The sequence below is a fragment of the Condylostylus longicornis genome, unplaced genomic scaffold, assembly GCF_029603195.1.
Source record: "Condylostylus longicornis isolate FDR11 unplaced genomic scaffold, ASM2960319v2 ptg000040l, whole genome shotgun sequence".
Taxonomy (NCBI): Eukaryota; Metazoa; Arthropoda; class Insecta; order Diptera; family Dolichopodidae; genus Condylostylus; species Condylostylus longicornis.
The window spans coordinates 639,397-659,791 of record NW_026578009.1 but is presented as its reverse complement, the minus strand read 5'-3'; the positions used below and the strand labels follow the sequence as shown (position 1 = coordinate 659,791).

General features: G+C 22.8%; 2 protein-coding genes across 8 annotated transcripts in view; both read right to left on the bottom strand.

The window, feature by feature from the left end:
- Positions 1-8,852, bottom strand: part of LOC129609511 (signal transducer and transcription activator) — a 30,684-nt gene extending 21,832 nt beyond the window's left edge. For all 7 annotated transcript variants that reach the window (XM_055521458.1, XM_055521456.1, XM_055521455.1 and 4 more), the window contains exon 1: positions 8,671-8,852. The gene's annotated coding sequence lies outside the window, so the exon portion shown is untranslated. The remainder of the gene's footprint in view (positions 1-8,670) is intronic.
- A 2,701-nt stretch (positions 8,853-11,553) lies between these two features.
- LOC129609622 (mitochondrial coenzyme A transporter SLC25A42) lies at positions 11,554-18,903 on the bottom strand. Its single transcript, XM_055521664.1, has 9 exons — positions 18,614-18,903; positions 13,606-13,756; positions 13,422-13,548; positions 13,128-13,313; positions 12,948-13,067; positions 12,733-12,878; positions 12,196-12,379; positions 11,951-12,091; positions 11,554-11,898 (listed from the first exon to the last, which is right to left on the bottom strand). The coding sequence occupies exons 2-9, from the start codon at positions 13,745-13,747 to the stop codon at positions 11,886-11,888; spliced, it is 1,059 nt and encodes a 352-aa protein (XP_055377639.1). The 5' UTR covers positions 13,748-13,756; positions 18,614-18,903; the 3' UTR covers positions 11,554-11,885.
- Between the last annotated feature and the right edge of the window lie 1,492 nt (positions 18,904-20,395).

Genomic DNA, 20,395 nt, shown 5'->3' with positions numbered 1-20,395 from the left:
CTATTTGAGCACTCAAAATGTCGAATTGATGGGTCATCCGCCGTACAGTCCTGATTTAGCACCCAAAGACTTCTTCTTATTCCCTCACATCAAAAAAAAAATGCGTGGACAACGATTTTCAACACCTGAAGAAGCAGTCGATGCGTTCAAAAACCATGTTTTGGAGGTGTCTCAATCGGAGTGGAAAAAGTGCTACGAAAATTGGTTTCAGCGCATGCAAAAGTGTATTGATCTTCATGGGGAATATTTTGAAAAACAATAAAACCATTTCCAATGATAAATGTTTGTTTTTTATTGCTAGACCTGAAATATAAATAGTGACCCTCGTATTACGTTCATGGGTAAAAAATCACGCATAACTTTACATTATAATAACATACATTATTTATATAAATATACTCCTTTTATGTTGTTGAATTTTAATTGTCGTTTTTTTGTACGCATATTTTTTTTTTTTTTTGAGCTTTTATTTTGAATTTTATGTTATTGAATGTTCTTTATGTATATTTTTTTTTCAAATTATGTGAAATTTCACCCGAACGGCAGATTAGATTTCTTAACTTTAATTGATTTTATTGGTAAAAATATGAATTCATGCGAATCAAAATTTTTAATATAACTTTTGGTGCTACTAGTATTTATTTTTGAAATTGAGAGATAACTAAACAAATTTATAATAATGAAGTAAGTGGTCGATTTTTATCGGAAAATAACCTATATACTTTCAATCTCAATAACTTAAAATATGTGTAAGTACAATCACCACAAAGGTATTTGCACTAATTTTTATCTTACAAACATAATGTTTAACCAATAAAGTTCTACAAGTACATATTATATATTAAAATAATCACGTCTAAACAAAAATTTACTGAGAACTGAGCTTTTGTTTTATATTTAATTAATCTTTTTTCTATGAACACTTGTTTATTTGTTTGAAAATAAATTGACAGTTAAATTTGGAAAATAACGTTTTGCTATGATTTTAAAAAGAAATTTTTTATGTTTATGCAATTATAAAATTTATTAAGAATTTGATTCACAGGTACCAAGATAAGATAAGTAACTTTTTTTGTTCAAATATCATGCGAAGACTAAATTAAATACAAGTTTCTAAAAATAGAATTAAAAAAAAAAATGGAAACACACAGTAGACTATTAAAATTAAAATAACTTCTATTTTTTCATAATTTTTTTGTTATCTGAATAGTTGAAATTAAAGTTTTATTGAAAATGCTCAAAAATTACTCTTAAAACAACATTATTCTATTTACATTAGAGAAAAATTTGGTGAAACTATATAATATGCATTGAATAAAAGAATTGATGTAGAGTCAATCAATGCTCCACAATAACCATAGCTTAAACAAGAATTTGTATTATAAACCACAGATATAATAAATGAAAAAAAAACATCACCCTATATGAACAATTATACAAAAGCAATAATAACAACTGAATATAATCAAACATATATTATTATTAGAAAATATCCGCTAATATATTGAATTATATTATATTAAACCCGAATTCAAAAACTGACCGTGAAATTTACAAATACGAGTACCTACCATCATATTTGTCATACGAAATAATTAAATAGCTAAATCTAATTTAAAGTTAATAATTTTATACACAAATAAATTATTATATAGAGGTCATTATTGTATCTAAAATAATATCGAAAAATCAGATTCTCGTAGCATCCCTACGAATACCGCTACCTATGCTAATTTTATAACAGCTACTTGTAAAAGCAATATGCTTCCTTTTCCTCCCACTCATTACTTAGTACATCTGTGTATAATATGTAGGTATATAGTGATTCTAATATAATAATTAATTCTATACTAATTAATTTTAATATAATGTTGCTTTTACTTTAATAATTTTAATATAAATTCCATAATTTAAATAAAAATTATTTAACATTAATCATTTAAAAGTAATACGTTAGTATTCATAAATTTTAATCATATTTCGTACTATTAGATGAGACCACTAGCCTATTTTAAAACAATTAAGACCGAAAAATAAATGTAGAAGAAAGTCTTGCAAGTCTCTGAAAAGTATACTTTTTATTAACAGTCAAAATTTAATCTATGGCTTTAATAACAGTAAGATAATAACGAACCCACATCACGTATACGTAAATCTAAATTATAATTGAATTTACTTAACTTTGCATTTTCTAAATACAATGTTTTTCGTTTTCAATTTTAATTAAAATTAAATAAAGTAAGCAACCAACACAAAAATATTAACTAAGATTTTATATTAAATATTTGTCTACACAAAAAAAAATATACTATACACCTATCTACAAATTTGATATATAATTTTCGCATTTCATTTAGGGATACATAAGCGCTCTAAACGTATAACACTTTAGATATATAATATTTACAACTACAATAACCTACTAATGGAAAAAAAATAGTTTCTAGTATAACATCCTAGTTAATTAAATCCAATTAATTAGGATTACATTCCTAACTACTCCTCGACTTACTCTCAATTTGTTATTTAAGCTAATATCGCTAAAAGTATGTTATATGTAAGTAGAACAAAAAACGAACATAATAAATAAACTAATTTAAAATAAATATACATACAAAAATTATACATTTGTAATCAATTGTATTAAATAAGGAAAATTCGACAATATTTAATAGTTAATAAATTGAATCAAAATTTTTGCTTCTTTACTACGCTACCAAGATGAAAGTGTACTGTATAAAAGTAATATTTCACTTAAAAATTAAAACAAAAAAAAATTCAAGTAAAAATAAAATAAAACAAAAAGAAAACCGAAACCTAGACACAAAACAAACAAAAGGTTGATTTTGTTTAAAAATTCTTATCGTTCATGGGTTTTTTTCTTTATTTTATTTTTTTAATTAATTTTGTAAAAATGTAAGTATATTGAAGTTCATTACAATCAATGTTGAATGTTATACAAAATAAAATACTCGTTTATATAACAATTAAACGATTTATCCATTGCACATATTTTCCGAAAAAATATTAGTATATTTAAACTCAACACGTTATCTAGATTATCTAGACGTTGTGAGAATAGTAGTCAGTAATAATGATATATTTTTCCACAACAATCTATATACTAATTGCTAATCTATAAAACTCATAGAATGTTATAGAAAATACGAAATTTTATTAGGATAAATTAATTGATTTTTCACTTGGAGACGTCAAAAAACTAAAAAAAGACTGTATAAATAATGGAACTTGGCAAGTTTAGATGTCAAAAAAATGTTATAATGGGTCTTTTGTTATTTGAATTGTACGGTATAGAAATCTATTTGATCTGTTAAATAAAATTATATCAAACAATTTTATCAAATTTTAGTCAAATTAAAGTAAATATTTCCTATCTTACAAATTTGATAAAAAGATTAAATATTCATAACTAAATATTTAAATTTCTTGCCAATTCTTTTGAATTTAATTTCACTCAACAATTCATAAGAAAAATAATTAAAACCTTGAATTAATTCATTTAATAAAAACTGATTTCTTGTTTCTATTTCAAAATATACTAGTCTTCATTTATAATTTCAAGATGCATATTGAAATAAATATTCACAGAAATAGTATGACGTTTTCAGTATAATTGATTTGCCAGGAACATATTAAAGAATATTACGTTTGCATATAATTAAAAATGTTATACTTATTTTTCCCCATGACGTTGTGTCCCCATCATTATGTAATTTTATAATAGTATACCAATAAAATATTTCAAATTTCATTTATTGTTTTGAATATAATTTTGATAAAATTTATTTTCAATAAATTTTGAATAAAAAATTATTATTTTAAATAAAACTTTTCTATGAAATTCAGTTATTATCAAATATATATACATATTTACCAAAACAAGTGGCATTTATATATGACAAATAAAGGTTTGTAATATTTTGCAAATATGCACATAAACACAAATATTATACTTATTATATCTTAAATTTATACGTCATAGTAAACTTTTTTTTTTAGAATTCTTATTAATTTTATGTTAATGGAATCTGAATATTTATTTATACGAGTATTAATAGATATATGAATACATAATATTTAATATACGTATATAACAATATTAAGTATATTGGTTAGAGCAAAAATAAAAAAAAGGCAAGAAAAACCAAGCAACAAAAAAAATTATAATAATAGCTTTAAGCTATACTTATATGGTTTAATATCTACTAAAACAATAATAAAAAAAAATACTCTACATATATAGAAAGTCATGGGTTAAACTTGAAAGAAATAAAGCAAAATATATAAATTTCATATATATATACATATGTATATGGCTATGTAGTTATATTGAATAATAAACTCAGTAATTTAATATTTTGCTGATAAGTGATTAAACGCTGACATTAATTTCAATATAAACACACGCTTAAGAAAAATGACTTTGAATCTTAATATACTTTATTATAGAAAAAAAAAATCGTTGTTTTTTTTTTTTTGTTCCATTGGTCGCTACTTATAATTAAATAAAAATTTAAGAAACAGATTTCACAGACATTATCAAAATGATGAAAATCAATATGCTTACATTGTTCCACTTGTATTAAGTAAAAAAAGTTGTGAATTTAATTTTTTTTCTTTTCATTATCATTATCATTTAAACTACGAATTTAATTAAAAATTTTATTTCCTTAATTTTGTACTATACTCGATTTAAACCATGTTTAATTTAACTTAAATGCAGCTCGAACTATATCGTAAAATTCTAGCATAAAAATTTTTACATTATACATTAGATAAGGAGTTAATCTCTTTTCATTTTAAATGTGCAAAAAGTTGATAGAAAAATTTGATTTAGTAAAATTAAAAATATATTCTATCATACTTTAATAAAACGATTATAATATTATCTATATAATAATATTAATATAACAGTTTTTGAACTTCTTTAAGTAGAATTGCAAAAGATCTGGTGTCAAATCAAGAGCATAGTTTTTTTCCTATTTTTATATTCATATCCTCAGTTAGTAGAGAATATATAATTCAAGCTTTTTGACACCAGAGGTTCTTTCGCAGCGCTACTTCAGTGAAGTGCAGTTTTAACTAATAAGATATCTTGCAGTCAGAATAGTAACCACGAATTCAACTAAATTGAACTTCGTTTAACATAGTTTAATCAGCATTATTGAAAAATGTTCATTGATTTATTTCAATTAACTACAAAATTCAGACCAAAAAAATATGAGAAGTTAACGATTTACTTCATATTATTAATATTTAAATTTCTTATAAAAAATTAGTAAACTTTAATATTTTCAGTAGAAGACAAGTTAAAATAATTCATGGTAGCTGTGTTACAATTTATTTTTACTACAAACGTATGCTTTATAACTGCTCTGTTACGAATATTCGGAGCAGAATTTTAGTAATTCGGAAATGACAATATGGCATTTTTAATTTTTCGAATTTCAGGGTTACGAACAAAATTCATGATAAAGCTGATTATTTGAAAAATATAAAAAGGGTAAAAGTTTTAAAATCCGAAATTTCTATTAAGTAATGTTTTTCGATTTTATCTATAAATTTCTATACAATATATTCTATATTTTATATACAAATTTGTTTGTTTTAACAAATTTATCGGTGACAAAAAGAAAATGGATTTTAAATAAATGTGACATGATCTTGGTTAATCAAAATTTTGATTGGTTGAAAGAAAATTAAAAGGTTAAAAAGTTCCTCTTACTCATTTCTTAAACTAATTTTTTAAGAAATGAAATTTGTTTGAATAAAAATATTATTTTGTTAGAATATGTGAAGCCTGCGAAATTTAAATTCCACAATATGTACTTAAATATTTTTCTTCTGCAATTGCCAAATAAAATATTTAATTTTGTGGAGTTAACGTAAAAATTTATTTTTCCTAAATTTAGCTGGTTATTGAAATTCACTAGTTTCCATAATTTAAAAAACAAAAACCTTTCTTCCTTTTTCTCCTCGCACACTTATCCTTTATATTTTCTTTTTAAATAAGTTCACCCACCCTTCTACATTTAATATTTCTGATTTTATTATACTACTTACTTATAAACTTATGATATCAATATTATCAATTTGACATATCAAACTATTACAAAATTTTTTTTTAAACTTTAGTTAGTCTAGATAATCCAATTAAAAAAAGCCCCACGTACCCGCTTTTAGAAAATAAATAAATAAACTAGCTACTTGATAAATAATAAAAAAGTTCTTAGAATCTGATAAAAATGTCGTATTTGAACACATCAGCAATAAGTTTTTCTAATTGTACTTATCAATATTAATAAAAATAATTATAAATTTATTAAAAATGAAATCGTTACAAAAATTTCTATCAAATTAAACTTTTTCTCTTAAAAAAGTTTATTGTATAACGCATTTTCCATAGGTATAAAATTTCAACAAACTTCATTTTTCTTTTTTTGTTCTCAAAAAATAAGAAAAAGTTTTTATTTTACTTTTTAATTTTTTGAAAAAGTAGTTTTTTTATTTGCAGAGCTAATTAGTGTCGCAGTATTCCATATTGTCAAAAACAAAGTTTTGAAATCGTTTTTATGCTGTCTTTTAATCGAAAATTAGATACAATGTGATTGTATTGCCAAATTTTAGGTATAAAAATTTTGATGATTTGACATCGACATTTCTTTTGTAATTGACATTAGTTATAAGTAAAGTACAAATATTATTACCAATCTCCTTAGAATTAGCCGCCTATTACTAATTTTTTATACAAACATTCAATGCAAAAATCAGCGTTACGTCAATTTAAATATTAAGATATACTTGTAATATTTTTCGCTAAAATTTTACAAAAAGCATCTAAAATTTTTTGGATATAAAATTTGTTTTTCTCTGCGTTTCGAAAACGCATTTTATACCACTTGGAACACGTAAAATTATAAAAATTTTGAGATACAACCCCGAAGGTCCTACATATGGGGCCTTATTTATCTACTTAATTCCAATGATTTTTTCTTCTAAAAGTTGAAATTGAATTCTTCTATATACATGTAAATTTCAGTTAATGAATATTTATGTAATTGATAATTCCTGAAAGTTCCAAGATAATATTTAAAAAACTATTGTAAAATAAATAATCTGAAATAACTGAAATTAATAAAAAAAATATCAAAACTTACAAATAAATACGTTACATAATTATATAATTAATAATTACATATATACAAATAATATTTGTTTGACAATTATTAATCCTATACAACATATTAATTACTTTTTTATGTAAAATTAGCATGATTACGTACATGAGCATGATTACACCCATACAAGTATTGTACATTAAATCTTTACCTATTTATTTCTACTTATTGCATGGTTGGTATCAATAGAAAACATAAGAAATGATTTAATTTTATTAATAATTATAATTATAATTAGATTTGAAATTAATTTCAATTAATTTCAAATCTAAGAATAATTGTCCAGATCTAAGAATAATTAGAAAAAATAGTTTCCTACCTCTTTTAGCGGGTCGAAAAACTAGAAATTAAGATGTTTATATATAATGTGGGTAATATTTTCGTTTTTAAATTAATGTCCTTACTTTCTTAATATAAATTAATATACGTATAGGGAAATGTATAAATAACATGTAAATAATTGTGCAAGTAGGTAAGTAGGTAAACCTAGATAAGTATACATAATTTTTACTTTAACATTAATTGATAATCTTATTTTGTTACTATTTTCCAATATGATTTAATGTTTTTGAAAATTCATTTAAATATCTGCTAGGCAATTTCATGAAAACCAGAAAACATGTAACAAATATGTACTAAAAATAGCAGTTTTCAAGCATCAAATGCGCATAACTTAAATTATTTTTACCTTTCAGGTAGGTACCTACCTACCTATCAACCTTTTTAGTGCTAATATCAAAAGACCTGTAGCTTTTATTTTGTAGGTATACCTACATACTCGTATATGATTGTATAAGTTTTTCCTAGATATTAAGTGCGAGATTTGAACACTTTTCTTTTACAAATATATAGTAATAAATAATGCTTACATATATGTATGTTATGTACATATACTAGTTCTGGAAAATTACATATATTTATATATGCATATAAATTATATATGAACATATATGTATAATATTGATATATCCAATATTAATCATAAAAACATTACACATATATGTAATATCCAGAAACATATAAAATTATATTGATATCCACCCCCATAAAATTGCACTTGAATAGATACTTTTTTAGATACATATATACAGCAACTTAGTCTGGAAAACATTTTTTTTTTTCAATCCATTACATTTATCTGCACAACTTTAATTAAATATGTACATAGGTTCCCTACATAGTTAATTTAAGCATTATAATTTTTCTGCCAAATTGGAAAACAGAAAAAATGCTTCAATATTGTACAATAAAACCTTACTACATATTGAAAGTATAAAGGAAATCTTTTTAATTTTTTCTTAAATATTTTAATTCTAATTTTATACATTTATATATATTGATGTACATATGTATATGCATATTTATGATTAGAATATTACGTACTTATGTATGTAATATGTATATATATGTATTCATTTTTTTCCATATCACTCCAAAAAAAAATTTTATAGGTATGATTTTTTTTTCTTACCAATAAATTTTTGTTGCCAAATATTTTCTAAAATAATTTTATTTATCACACTTTGGTTTTATTATTACAAGCGTTTATCACTTATAATTATATATTTTTATAATTTAAGTTGCAAAAAACACTTTAAATATTTTGTATATTAAAATTTTCCTTTTCTTCTAGTTTAATTCCGTCGCACTCACACCGCCATTAAAAAATAAACTCTGTTAATTCACAATATACTTAACTAAACGTCATTATTTTATTTATCTACTATAGATAGGAACTGAATTCAAGTTTATTTCATTTAATTGTGTCATATACAAAATCAAAAGAGTCAAACTTTTAAATTAAATTTTTATTTTTTGTATTGAACATGTATTCTTTAGTTTATACAATTGATAACATGGAAAAGAGCATATCTACTCTGACACTTTGTTTGTTGTCTAAAAATTTGAAATAAATCTCGTCACGAGACCGAATTACATTTTTTAATCGGTTTTAAGTTAGCAAAAATATAATAATAAGGTTATTGTCGTTTGAATGCCTTTTTTTACGGAAAGTGCTTATTTAATTTTTTGATAAATTATGCCACTTTTGATGACACTTTGTCAAATGTCAAATACACTGTCAAATACACATTGTCAAAAAATAACTCTATTATTTTTTCATCCAATTATTTTAAAACTAACTTCGAGATTTATATGAAGAGATTCGTTATGTAATGATAATTTTCTTTATCCTCTTATTATATGTGACAGATATAAAAATTTAGGCTTAAAAACAAAAACGCCCAAAATTATATATTGCAATTAATTTTTTTCCAGAATGTGATTGCGAAAATGTTGTCATTGATAACATGCAATAAAATTTGACGTTTTTTGTATTTTAAAAAGTGTCACGTTACATTTTATCAAAGTGACCATTAAATATTTTATTAAATATTTTAATGCTTAATAAAAACTTATATAAAAACTTATATACTTATATAAAAACTTAATACTTATATAAAAACTTAATATGGTGAACAGATATATTGTTAATTTGTTTTTATAAATAAATACCTTTTAGATATCCGATGAATTTAATTCGTCAATCTAAATCAACTTCAATATTTTTCTTTTGTTTTTTCCTTTATTTTTTTGACGAAGAAATAAAATTTTTCGATGTCGAGCACGATTACATATCGAATGTTTACATATCATTTTTAACATTTTAAAAATTTATAGAAAAGTCTGAAACAACTTACAATTTTTGATTTTGAAAAAAAAAAACATATTTTAAGTAATAAAAAGTTTGATGTATTGCAAACAATTTTTTTTTATCTCAAATAACTTTTAATTATTTAATTAATTAATTTGACAAATGCCCGTAATTTGGCATCTAGAAAAAGAAGTTGATCTAGAGAAAGAAGTTGAAGAAGAAATATCATAAATTTTTATATAACCGTTTTTTTTTTAATTTTTTTATTTCCAAATGTGTGTGACATTATGTGTAAAAACTGTAAAATTTATCTAATAGCCGTTGCTGTTTACCGCTTTGGTTATACAATTTATGATAAAAACGCACATGGAAATTAAAAATTCATAGCCGCATGACATGTCCATAGAACTTAAAAACTAAATGTAACATAGGCGAAATAACTCCTGGTCTATTTCCCACTTATGTCATGCTCCACTAATGACAGTTATTTACCTGATTGCCATATCTTCTCAATAAGTCAAAAGGAAATAATATGTATTAAAATATTTAAATAATTAACTTAGAATGAAAATCTAAGTTGAATATTATTATGTGTTCCTACGCTAAATTTAAATAAATTTGGAACTGTTTTCTAAAAATTTTTTTTTTTCGTTGTACTTGTTTTTCACAAATGAATAAATGATGCATAACAAGTCATGATTGTAAGTTACGTTCTGTTATATTATAATGGCTTAAGTTTTTGCTTTAATAAAAAGTAAGCAAGCTTCCGCATTGAAAAAAGCGTACCGTGTGAGAGATTTGATCCAAGACCTTTTTATGTTGTCTAGCAACATTTTAGAAAGTACATACCATAGGTAATATACTCATATAAATTACGAGCTCAAAGATGTTGAGGTGAGCGCCATGATTTAGCGTTATCCGTAGAAACAACTACATAATATAATTTCTTTAGCGAGTGGTTTTTTTGAGTTTTAATAAATATTTATAATATTTAATGTATTTCTGCAATTTATGAAAATAAATCGCGTTTTACATTTCTTATATACAAAAATTTAGCTGAGATGTGAGTTAAAAATGTGATAAAGAAGATTACGGTTAAGAGACATTGAAAATTTGTGTTCTGTGTTTTATTTTTTTCTTAATATTCAGGCTGGTAAAAACATTTACACATTAAAAACATAGGTTTCTTCGCAAGAAACCAACGTACCCGCCTTACATGTATATTTTAGCATGCCTATATTATGCACTTTTACCAAATTGCCAAGAATATGAAAATGGAAGTGCTTAAATAGTCTAAATAACGTTAACTATAATAAAATACCTATTACCTAATATCTATATATGGTTGATTGATTATAATCTGAAGCTTAAGGGAATTCAAGGTAAGAATTTTCTAACTTATATTTTTATCAATCGGTCAATAAACTCTGTTTCATTAATTGCATATTATTGCATACTTAAGTATAAACTTTATATTATTTGAATTTCTATTTGAAATCTATGTTTCTTTTTTTTGGAAACTACGTATTCTGTTTAAGTTCTCAATTTTTTATATTCTATAAGCATGTCTAGTCTTCCAAATTAAAGATGTAAAATTAATTTTCAATTGAAAAATAATATAACATTGATACTTATAAGTTTTTGGGTTTTATATTTATAAAAATGGCACAAAATACACATAACAAAATTACACAGCTTAAATACTTAATTCCCAAATATTTTTTTCTAAAAGTATGTTTTATTATAAAAATACCATATTATATTTAGAAAGTCAAGTCAATTTTTTTAATTTACAATAGAAAATGAAATTTCAATAATTTATTTTGACTTATTATTATTGTCTTTCCAATAGTGCGCTGAATAGTAAGAATCGTTTTTATTAACATCTATAATTATCTTAAAATTTTAACGAAAATTGACAATATTTATACTTTTAGAGTATAAGTGGAAAGTCAGTTGAAAACTATTTAACAAATATATTATTTTTAATTACACAATTCTTCAATTTATTGGTTACCCAATACTTTAAACTCCTATGAATTATTCCTATAAATTCACAATTAATATTTTCCGCTATACGAAATTTGATCATGAATACCTTCCACGTTTATATTGATGCAACTCTCTTATAAATTCTTTGATAGAATCATATGTTGAGAAACTAATACCAACAGCTATAGGACCTTTGATCCAATTCATACTTAGCCCTTTGAAAAATCCATTCTTTAAACCTTCCTCCCTAAAATAAATATTTTTTAATACAAAAGTATTTAATACAATAATAGTAAACTAAAGCATATGCCATAATTTCTTAGTTTTAGAATTTTAAAAATTGTGACTTACCTATAGATTTTTTTTAATGTGGAGAGTATTGTGTTATATTGGCCAGTATCTTTACGAACACCCATTGTTTGCATACGTCTTCGTACAATGTCTAAAGGATAAGATGCAGTTTGACCAACCACACCGGAACAAGCTCCACAAATTAAAGACATTACCATTGAAAGTTTTGTAGTGTCAGTCAATTCTGAAAAATACAAAAAAAGCTCATTGAAATATTTTTTATGTAAACTTTATGTCAATGATTAATGATACACAATTGTTTACAACGTTATGAGTAATATTATCATTTTATCATTATTTAGATCAACTTTTATGAACATAAGAATCTACGTTTTGGTAAAACAAAAGCACTTTTTAGTCTCTCATTTAGTCAAATCAAATATCACTGTGTTATACAAAATTTGTTATTATGTTTGTATAAATTCTGATAGTTTAACAAAATAGCTAAATATAATGTGTATATTAATTTATAAAAATGTATATAAAACATTTATTTTTTTATTCTAGTACAACAAATTCCTGAGTGAAAAATCTTACCAAAATACTTCCTTTTAAGAGTTTCGTAAGTAAAAAACGACGCGCCAGCATACGGAATTACACCTAAAATTGTAGCAAAATATCCTCTATATAAAGTTCTAGGTCCTTCTTCAACCCAGATTTTTAGAAAAACTTGTCTTAATGTTCTACAAATTTTCAGGAAATAAATTTCTTTGGTTATCAATACATAAAAAAACAAAATATATCATACATACTTATAACCCGAGTATTTATCTGTAACAGCCATTCTTGCTCTTGCCAAATCTAATGGGTACGTGAGAGATTGTGACGTAATACCAGCTAATGATCCTGCTACAAAGCGCCTAATTTTTGTTCTAGTAATTATAAAACATATTAATTACCAAATTCTTTAAAAAGAAAAGATTTTTACATACTCTTTTTCTTGATCAACTTTTAAAATTCTTTTCCATTGTTCATGTGCTGCAAATTGAATCGCTGCATATGGAATTATCCTAGCCATTGTTGCAGAATTTCCACGCCAAAGAGAAAGAAATCCTTCTTTTTCATAAGTGTTCCTAATAAATCCCAAGGCCGCTCCAAAAGAATAAGGTATATTTTTGCTGAAAGATGATAAAAACTTTATTTTTACTGTCTTCAATTGGTGACCTTTTTTATAATTTTGTTTTTTTTTTAAAATATTTAAAATTACAATTGTGTACTTCATTTACTTTATCTGAAAATTTATTTTCGTTCTATCTAAAGGAGCAATGGTAGTTTTTGCTAAGGCACCAGCTGTTGCTCCAGCTATCAGACTAATCATAACATTTTCTATGTTGTTCGTTTTATTATGTTCTTCTGCAAATTACACAAGTCATAATTAATAATGAAATACAAATTATCAAAAATATATACCAGTTATTTTTGTTTCGTTTTCTTTGTTTTGTAGAACGGTGGCGTAATTTTCATTATTTAAATTTGAATTAATTGTATTTTGATTTTGTGAAGTTGTAGCTGTCAAAGCCATAGTTAAATTTGGTTTCTCAATGAGACTCATTATGAAGATCTACAAATACAAGTAAAATAAAGTAAAATTATTTTTTTTTTGATAAATTTGCAATAATAAATAAAAATAAAGGAATATGTATTAAAAATGAAAAATATCAAACAAGAAGTGATTTTCAATATTTTTTTTCAATAAAATAATTGATTAGTGCCATTGGAAAACATAATATTTATTTCATTATTTTGATAATGTAATTGATAGCAGGATTATACACAGGGTGTTTATTTACACCAAAATTTCAATATAATTACGCAATATCAATTAATATAATATCTTCATTATTTTATATTAAGTATGGTTTAGTCTGAATTTCATTAATGATGGGCAGTGGAAAACATTACATACTCGTATTTCAAAAATTGTTCTTTTTAACAAGTGAATAAATAAATTTCATTTGAACAAATTCCTGTAAAACTTTCATTACTTTTTCTTAAAAATGCTTCAACATAAATGAAATCTCTGTTAAATAATTAAATTGAAAGATAAATTAAAGTATTTGTTAAATACAAAATAAAAAAATGTTTCGCTTAATTTGATAATAAAATAAAAATATTGTAAGTTGATAATATTCTAGTACACGCTGTATATAAAAAGTAAATTTTTGTTTACCGTGTATTATTAAATCCTGAGTGTTATCTACTATTTTGTAAAAATATAATATATAAATAAAGGAAACAAATACAAAAACAGTTTTAGCCGGTGATTTGAATGTTGCTGTATAAATAAATACGAAAAAGATAACATAATAATTTTCCTAACTTTGTTTGGAAATTGTTTCTTTGATTAATTTAAAGCGTATAATTCTATTGTTACAAAATAAAGTACACTAATAAATTAAACATATAAAATAATTATAATATTTATTTATTCAGTCAACTGTTTTTTTAAGTAAAAGCAAGGTGATATAATTAAAAAAAATATGAACAATTTAATCTGCGAATGTACTCGCAAATTATAGAAATTATAACACATTTTAAAATACACATCAATAAAAATCCTTTGAAATTAAATGAAACCTTGTCAACAATCTTCAATTAAGAGTATTTACGTAACTGGCAGTCGTCCAAAACAAATTTGAAATGCAATAAAAAATCCTATAATAATATTTTAATATAAATTTGAGAAATTTCAAAAAGCAAATTGATTATGACATCTTACCAATTATTTGAACTTTGCAAAGTTTTTATTATGTATTACAAAATTCTTAATCTGTAATGAAACTCAAAATTAACCTTTGCTTGAAATTTTGAAATTTCAATTTTACTTATAATAAATTAGTGCTGTACCTCGTAAAATAAACAATTATTATTTTCATTTCAATAATTATTATTTTCATTTATTTTAACGAATTTTGTTATATAATTTAGGTGAACTTGTAGAAAGTTGCAACAAATTAAATAGATTTTCTGTGATAAGTTATTAGTTTCACATACCATATGGAAATTGTTATTAAATTTATTTGATTAAAATGTAAATATTTTAGTAAGTAAAAAGAAAAGAAGACATGTATGATTTTATTTCGACTGGATTGAAGTGGATTAAAAATTTGTTTTTGTTGTTTAATTGGAGCTAAATGACTTATTTTATAGCTCGTCAGATCTTTTATTACCGGATTTTATGTAGTTGTAAAGTCATATGCGACCAACTTAATTAAATCTTATGCATATACTTACTACAAACATGTAGATTTTATGGTCACTTAAAAATTTATGGGTTCATATACATACATATGTAGGTACATAATTTAAAAATTTTCAATATCATGGCAAATAAATAATTTAATTTTTTTTTTGAAGAATGTCGTATGTACAAATGTATGCATTATTTTTAAGTTTAAATTATTTGACCTAGAAGTTTTTATATACTTATTTTCAGCATAATATCTGACTTTACAATTCATTTTCCTATGCTTTATATAAACATACATACATACATATTTGTGTTTTTATAAAATATTACGTTCATTATAAATAAACAATAATTATTTTACTTATTACGCATTTCGAAAATAAATAATATGTATATACATAACTATATATTATTTTGCACAATTTTATCATACATATTATGTAAATAATTTGTAATTGCAAAACACATAAATAAACATTTAGATTGTATGTTCGTATGTACATTCAGATATAAAGAAATAAAAATAAAAAAAGAATGTAAAAATTATTGGTTCAAGCTTTTTAAATTAATTCAGTGAAATCAAATATATATATATATATATATACATATATATATATATCTATGTATCTTATGTATGTATATAGATACAAAAAATGCAAAATAAAGATGTAAACAAGTTTTGAAACGAAAAACATTTTAATGTTCACCTTAATAAATCTTAATTAAATCAAACTTTGATTTAGAGTTTCAAAAGAATTTTTTTAAAATATTTGGTAATTAAATTTAAAATTTCATATAATGTAATTATGCACTTACATACAACTTTTTAATCAGCTTTATACATTCGAAATATCCCACTTAAGACTGATTCTTTGAAATACTTACGAAATTTTACAAAATATCTTTTGTAAAAACGCGAAATTTATTATTCAATTACAAATTTAAAATTCATTTATTTATTCTATTTTATAATTATAACAATAACTTTTAATTTTTTAAAAATTTATTTGAAATTTTTTACATCCAAATCGTGCTGTATCATTAAATACACTGCTGAAAACATCATTTGTTTTTATTTAGCAAAAAAAAAAACTTTTCTTCATTAAAGATATAAAAGCTATTTACATAAATATGTAAATATTTTAATAAGTTCTCCCTACTTCTCACTTAATATACAAGAACAATAATACGGCGACCTACCCTATCATTCTATACATTGAAAAATTTGACATTAGTATAAGACAGATATGAAAAAACTAAGAGATAAGAATTATTATAAATACAACTATTTATATTAAAATATAAAAATATAGAATAAATTAATAAAAAAACTTGTTGGCTTCAGTTTATATACAATATAGTAAACTTTCAATTTATACATAAGTAGATAGGTGTATGTATTTTAGTATTCATAAAGCAAACAAACAAACAAACATGTACAATAAACAATTCTATATATATTATATATGTATAATATATTACTTAAAAAAATTTATAAGAATGATTGAATCCCAATATTACTTGAGAGAAATTTTAAAAATAGAAAAATAAAAAGAAAGATGCTTAAAACAAAATATGTTTTAATGACGTCAGTTCACTAACTCTTAATAGGTTAAAGATTAATTATGTTAATAATAAATTATATTAAAAAAAATAAATTCATATGATTTTAATGAATTGATTGATTCACATGAATTGTATAATTGGTCTAATTATAATCTTTATGTAAATTAATTTCGTTTACAATTTTTATAAGTAAATTGATTTGAGTATAAGAAAATGAATCAATTAGATGGCTTCAATCGCCTTATCAATCAGTTTACTCAAGAAATTAGAAAATAAAAACAAAAATTAAATGTGTGTGTATAACTATTGTGTATAAAAGATAAATGAAGAACATCTATATGCGAATAATGTAAATTACTTAAGCTTTAAAATAACACAAATTAATAAATAAATAAACGGGAACACTTAATTTACAATCAATTTAATCCATTAGCTACTATGTATTTTTTTATAAATGGGATGATAAAAAAAAAGAAAAAGAAATTGTTTGATTTAATATTTAAAAAAATTATTATCATTTTTTTAAATATTAAATATGGGTACATACACATGTGTATATAATAATATATATGTTATATTTTGCTTAGTATAAGGCGAGTATTTTAGAAAATCACCTACATTTAAGTATGTATTTCTCTAAAAAAATTCCTGTGTGATTTATACAAAATTATTTATCTAAATATAGAATAAATAAAGCACAGAATCATTTCATCAACGATAAATACTAATCAGCCTTGACCTTTTCTAAATCATTTTATAAATTAATAAAACAAATATTTGGCAAGCGTTTACCATTATTTGACAATAATCAATGTTTGAATATGTTAATGATATATATTTAATATATTGGTGTATTTAATGCAATTTTCTTCAGTAAGAAAAAATGTTAGAGCTAGAATTGCTATTACAGCTAGATATTGATCTATAGTAAATGTCAAAATACCTAGTATGGTATGGTTTTGCTTTATTAGCTTATCATTGATGGAATTAAAAATGCAGTGAAAATTACTTTAATGTTAGCATGGTATACGTAGAATATATAAATAAAACAAATTCTAAAATTGTAAGGTATTTGTATCGATTCAACAATAAATAAATTGTAAATACATAAATATAGATATCTATCTACTCACCCAAGCCGACACATTGGATAATATATTTTTTAATGTTTGTTCTAAGCTTTTTTATCAGCTATTTTTTAGTTAATATTTTGTTTTAGAGAAATGCAAAATTTTAAAAACTTGTATATGTACACATATTTTTTTGTTTTTGGGTTATTTTCAAAAAGTTGAAGAAACTTTAAGGCTTACATCACCTTACGAAAAATTTATATTAAAGATTTTTATTAAATAATCTGTCACATATTTGTATATATGTACATATATAGGTATACCTATGTCCATAGAAACGTGTCAATCGAAACTTAATTTTTTTAAATAAAAGAAACCCTCGTTAATTAAAATATTATGAAAATATAGAATTTCGACTTTTATGAACCAATTTAGAAATTGTAAGAAAGAGCCATTATATAACGCAAATGTGCTTTGTAATTTTGCAATTATGATCTGACATAGTTTAGTACAATTTCAAAAGAAAAAATTTATAAAATGCATTTTAAATTATAAAAAAGTCATTGCATATTTATTTCTCAAACGTACTTACATCATTTTTATTAAATTTATGTTATATGTAAATCAGCTGTGCATTTATTTGCCAAAATTTGTTTCTCCTAATTTGTTACTAAAATAATCCCAAAATTTTGTTGGCATATTAAATATTTTTGGTAGTGTAAATTTAATTTATAATGTGACAATGAATTTCTTTTTCCTACATGTATTAAAATAAATGTTTGATTCCAAAGTCCAGTTTAATTATTTTCTTTATTTACTTATATTGAGGAACTTTTTTCTTTTACCAATATATTATACTAATGCGACGTTTGATTCCGACTGTTTCAGAAGTTTCAGTGTTTATTATTTTAGCATGTCATTTTTTTTTAGGTGCTGTCTTAAAATTGTCATTTTCCTACTAATGTTTGTTGGGATAAAGAAAGAATAATCAACAAATTTCCATATTGATTCCTCATTTATTTTATAGACATCTTGTGGCATAAATATAAAATAATTATTTTAGTATGTAAATTAATATAAAATAAATTTGAGAATTTAGAGAATTTTTCATGTTAATTTTCAATTTTTATTTAAATTAAAAATTTTTTCTATTTATATTAACAATCAAATATAACACATATGTATATGCGTATAAACGTATAGTTTTAAAACAACATATACCGTTGGTTTGAGCATCAATATCGGTAGAACTTATGTTCCGAAGTGGGTGTCGGGGATTTTAATGAATTTTTTCTTGTCCAAGTTTGTTTACGAAAAAATTTCCGTTCCGAAAAAGATAGGGATTTCAAACAAACTGCTTTTAAAAGAGCTTGTATTTTTTTAATTTTCTGTATCCCGATAATTTCGTACGAAATTTTTAAAAACTTTAAAATATTTTTAACAGAATTTTTCGCAGTTGCTTAAATTTTAATTTAAACCATTAAACATTCAAAAGTCCGTTATGGTACAGAAGATATAATAAAAAAATTATTTCTGTGACAAGATTTTAATGGCCCTTATAAAATTTAGAAATTCAAAAAATTATCACTATTTTTTATTTTTATTTATTTTAAGTACTGTAATTTTCAATTATTATTAATTTTTGACCAAAATGGTCAATCTCGTAAACGAATGGAATTTTTTAGAACAGTAAAAACAACGCAATTTTAAGATTTATTGTAATGCAATAAAAATTTGTGAATTTTATTTGAAAATTTTCTTTAGAAATTTTAAGAAAGTTGGCAACCTTTAAAATACCATAATAATATAATTGTATACAGGTACAGGGGCACATTTATACTTTTTTTTAATTATGAGGTATATAGATAAAAAATAGGTATACCTATTTAATTATTTACAAAAATATTTTTAAGAAATAATTTTCAATTTACTTTTAAATGTTCTAAATGAAGAATTGGGTACATTAGGTAATTTAAACACGTAACACAGGGTTTAATAATTCTCTGTTACAGTTATACATAAATTGAAGACAATACCTTAGGACTGTAAGCTATACTGTAAGAAATGCACGTATTTACATACATATTATGTAGTGCAAAATTTATGATAACCGAACCGAAAATATTTCTTTTATTTAAATCAGTGTTGTTTGTTTTATCAAATGGATCATTTTCACTCCTGTTCAAGGTACTATTTTATTGCTCATTAAAATAGTATGTAGCGAGTAAATAAAAAAATTGCATACTGTAAAAAATTTAAATACTAAAAAATTTCCATTAAATTTTCTGTCTACATTAACACAAATTCCTTTCAATATGGGATCAAAATCTTTATTAATGAACTTATCTTCAATAAGATGAAAATATAATATGTT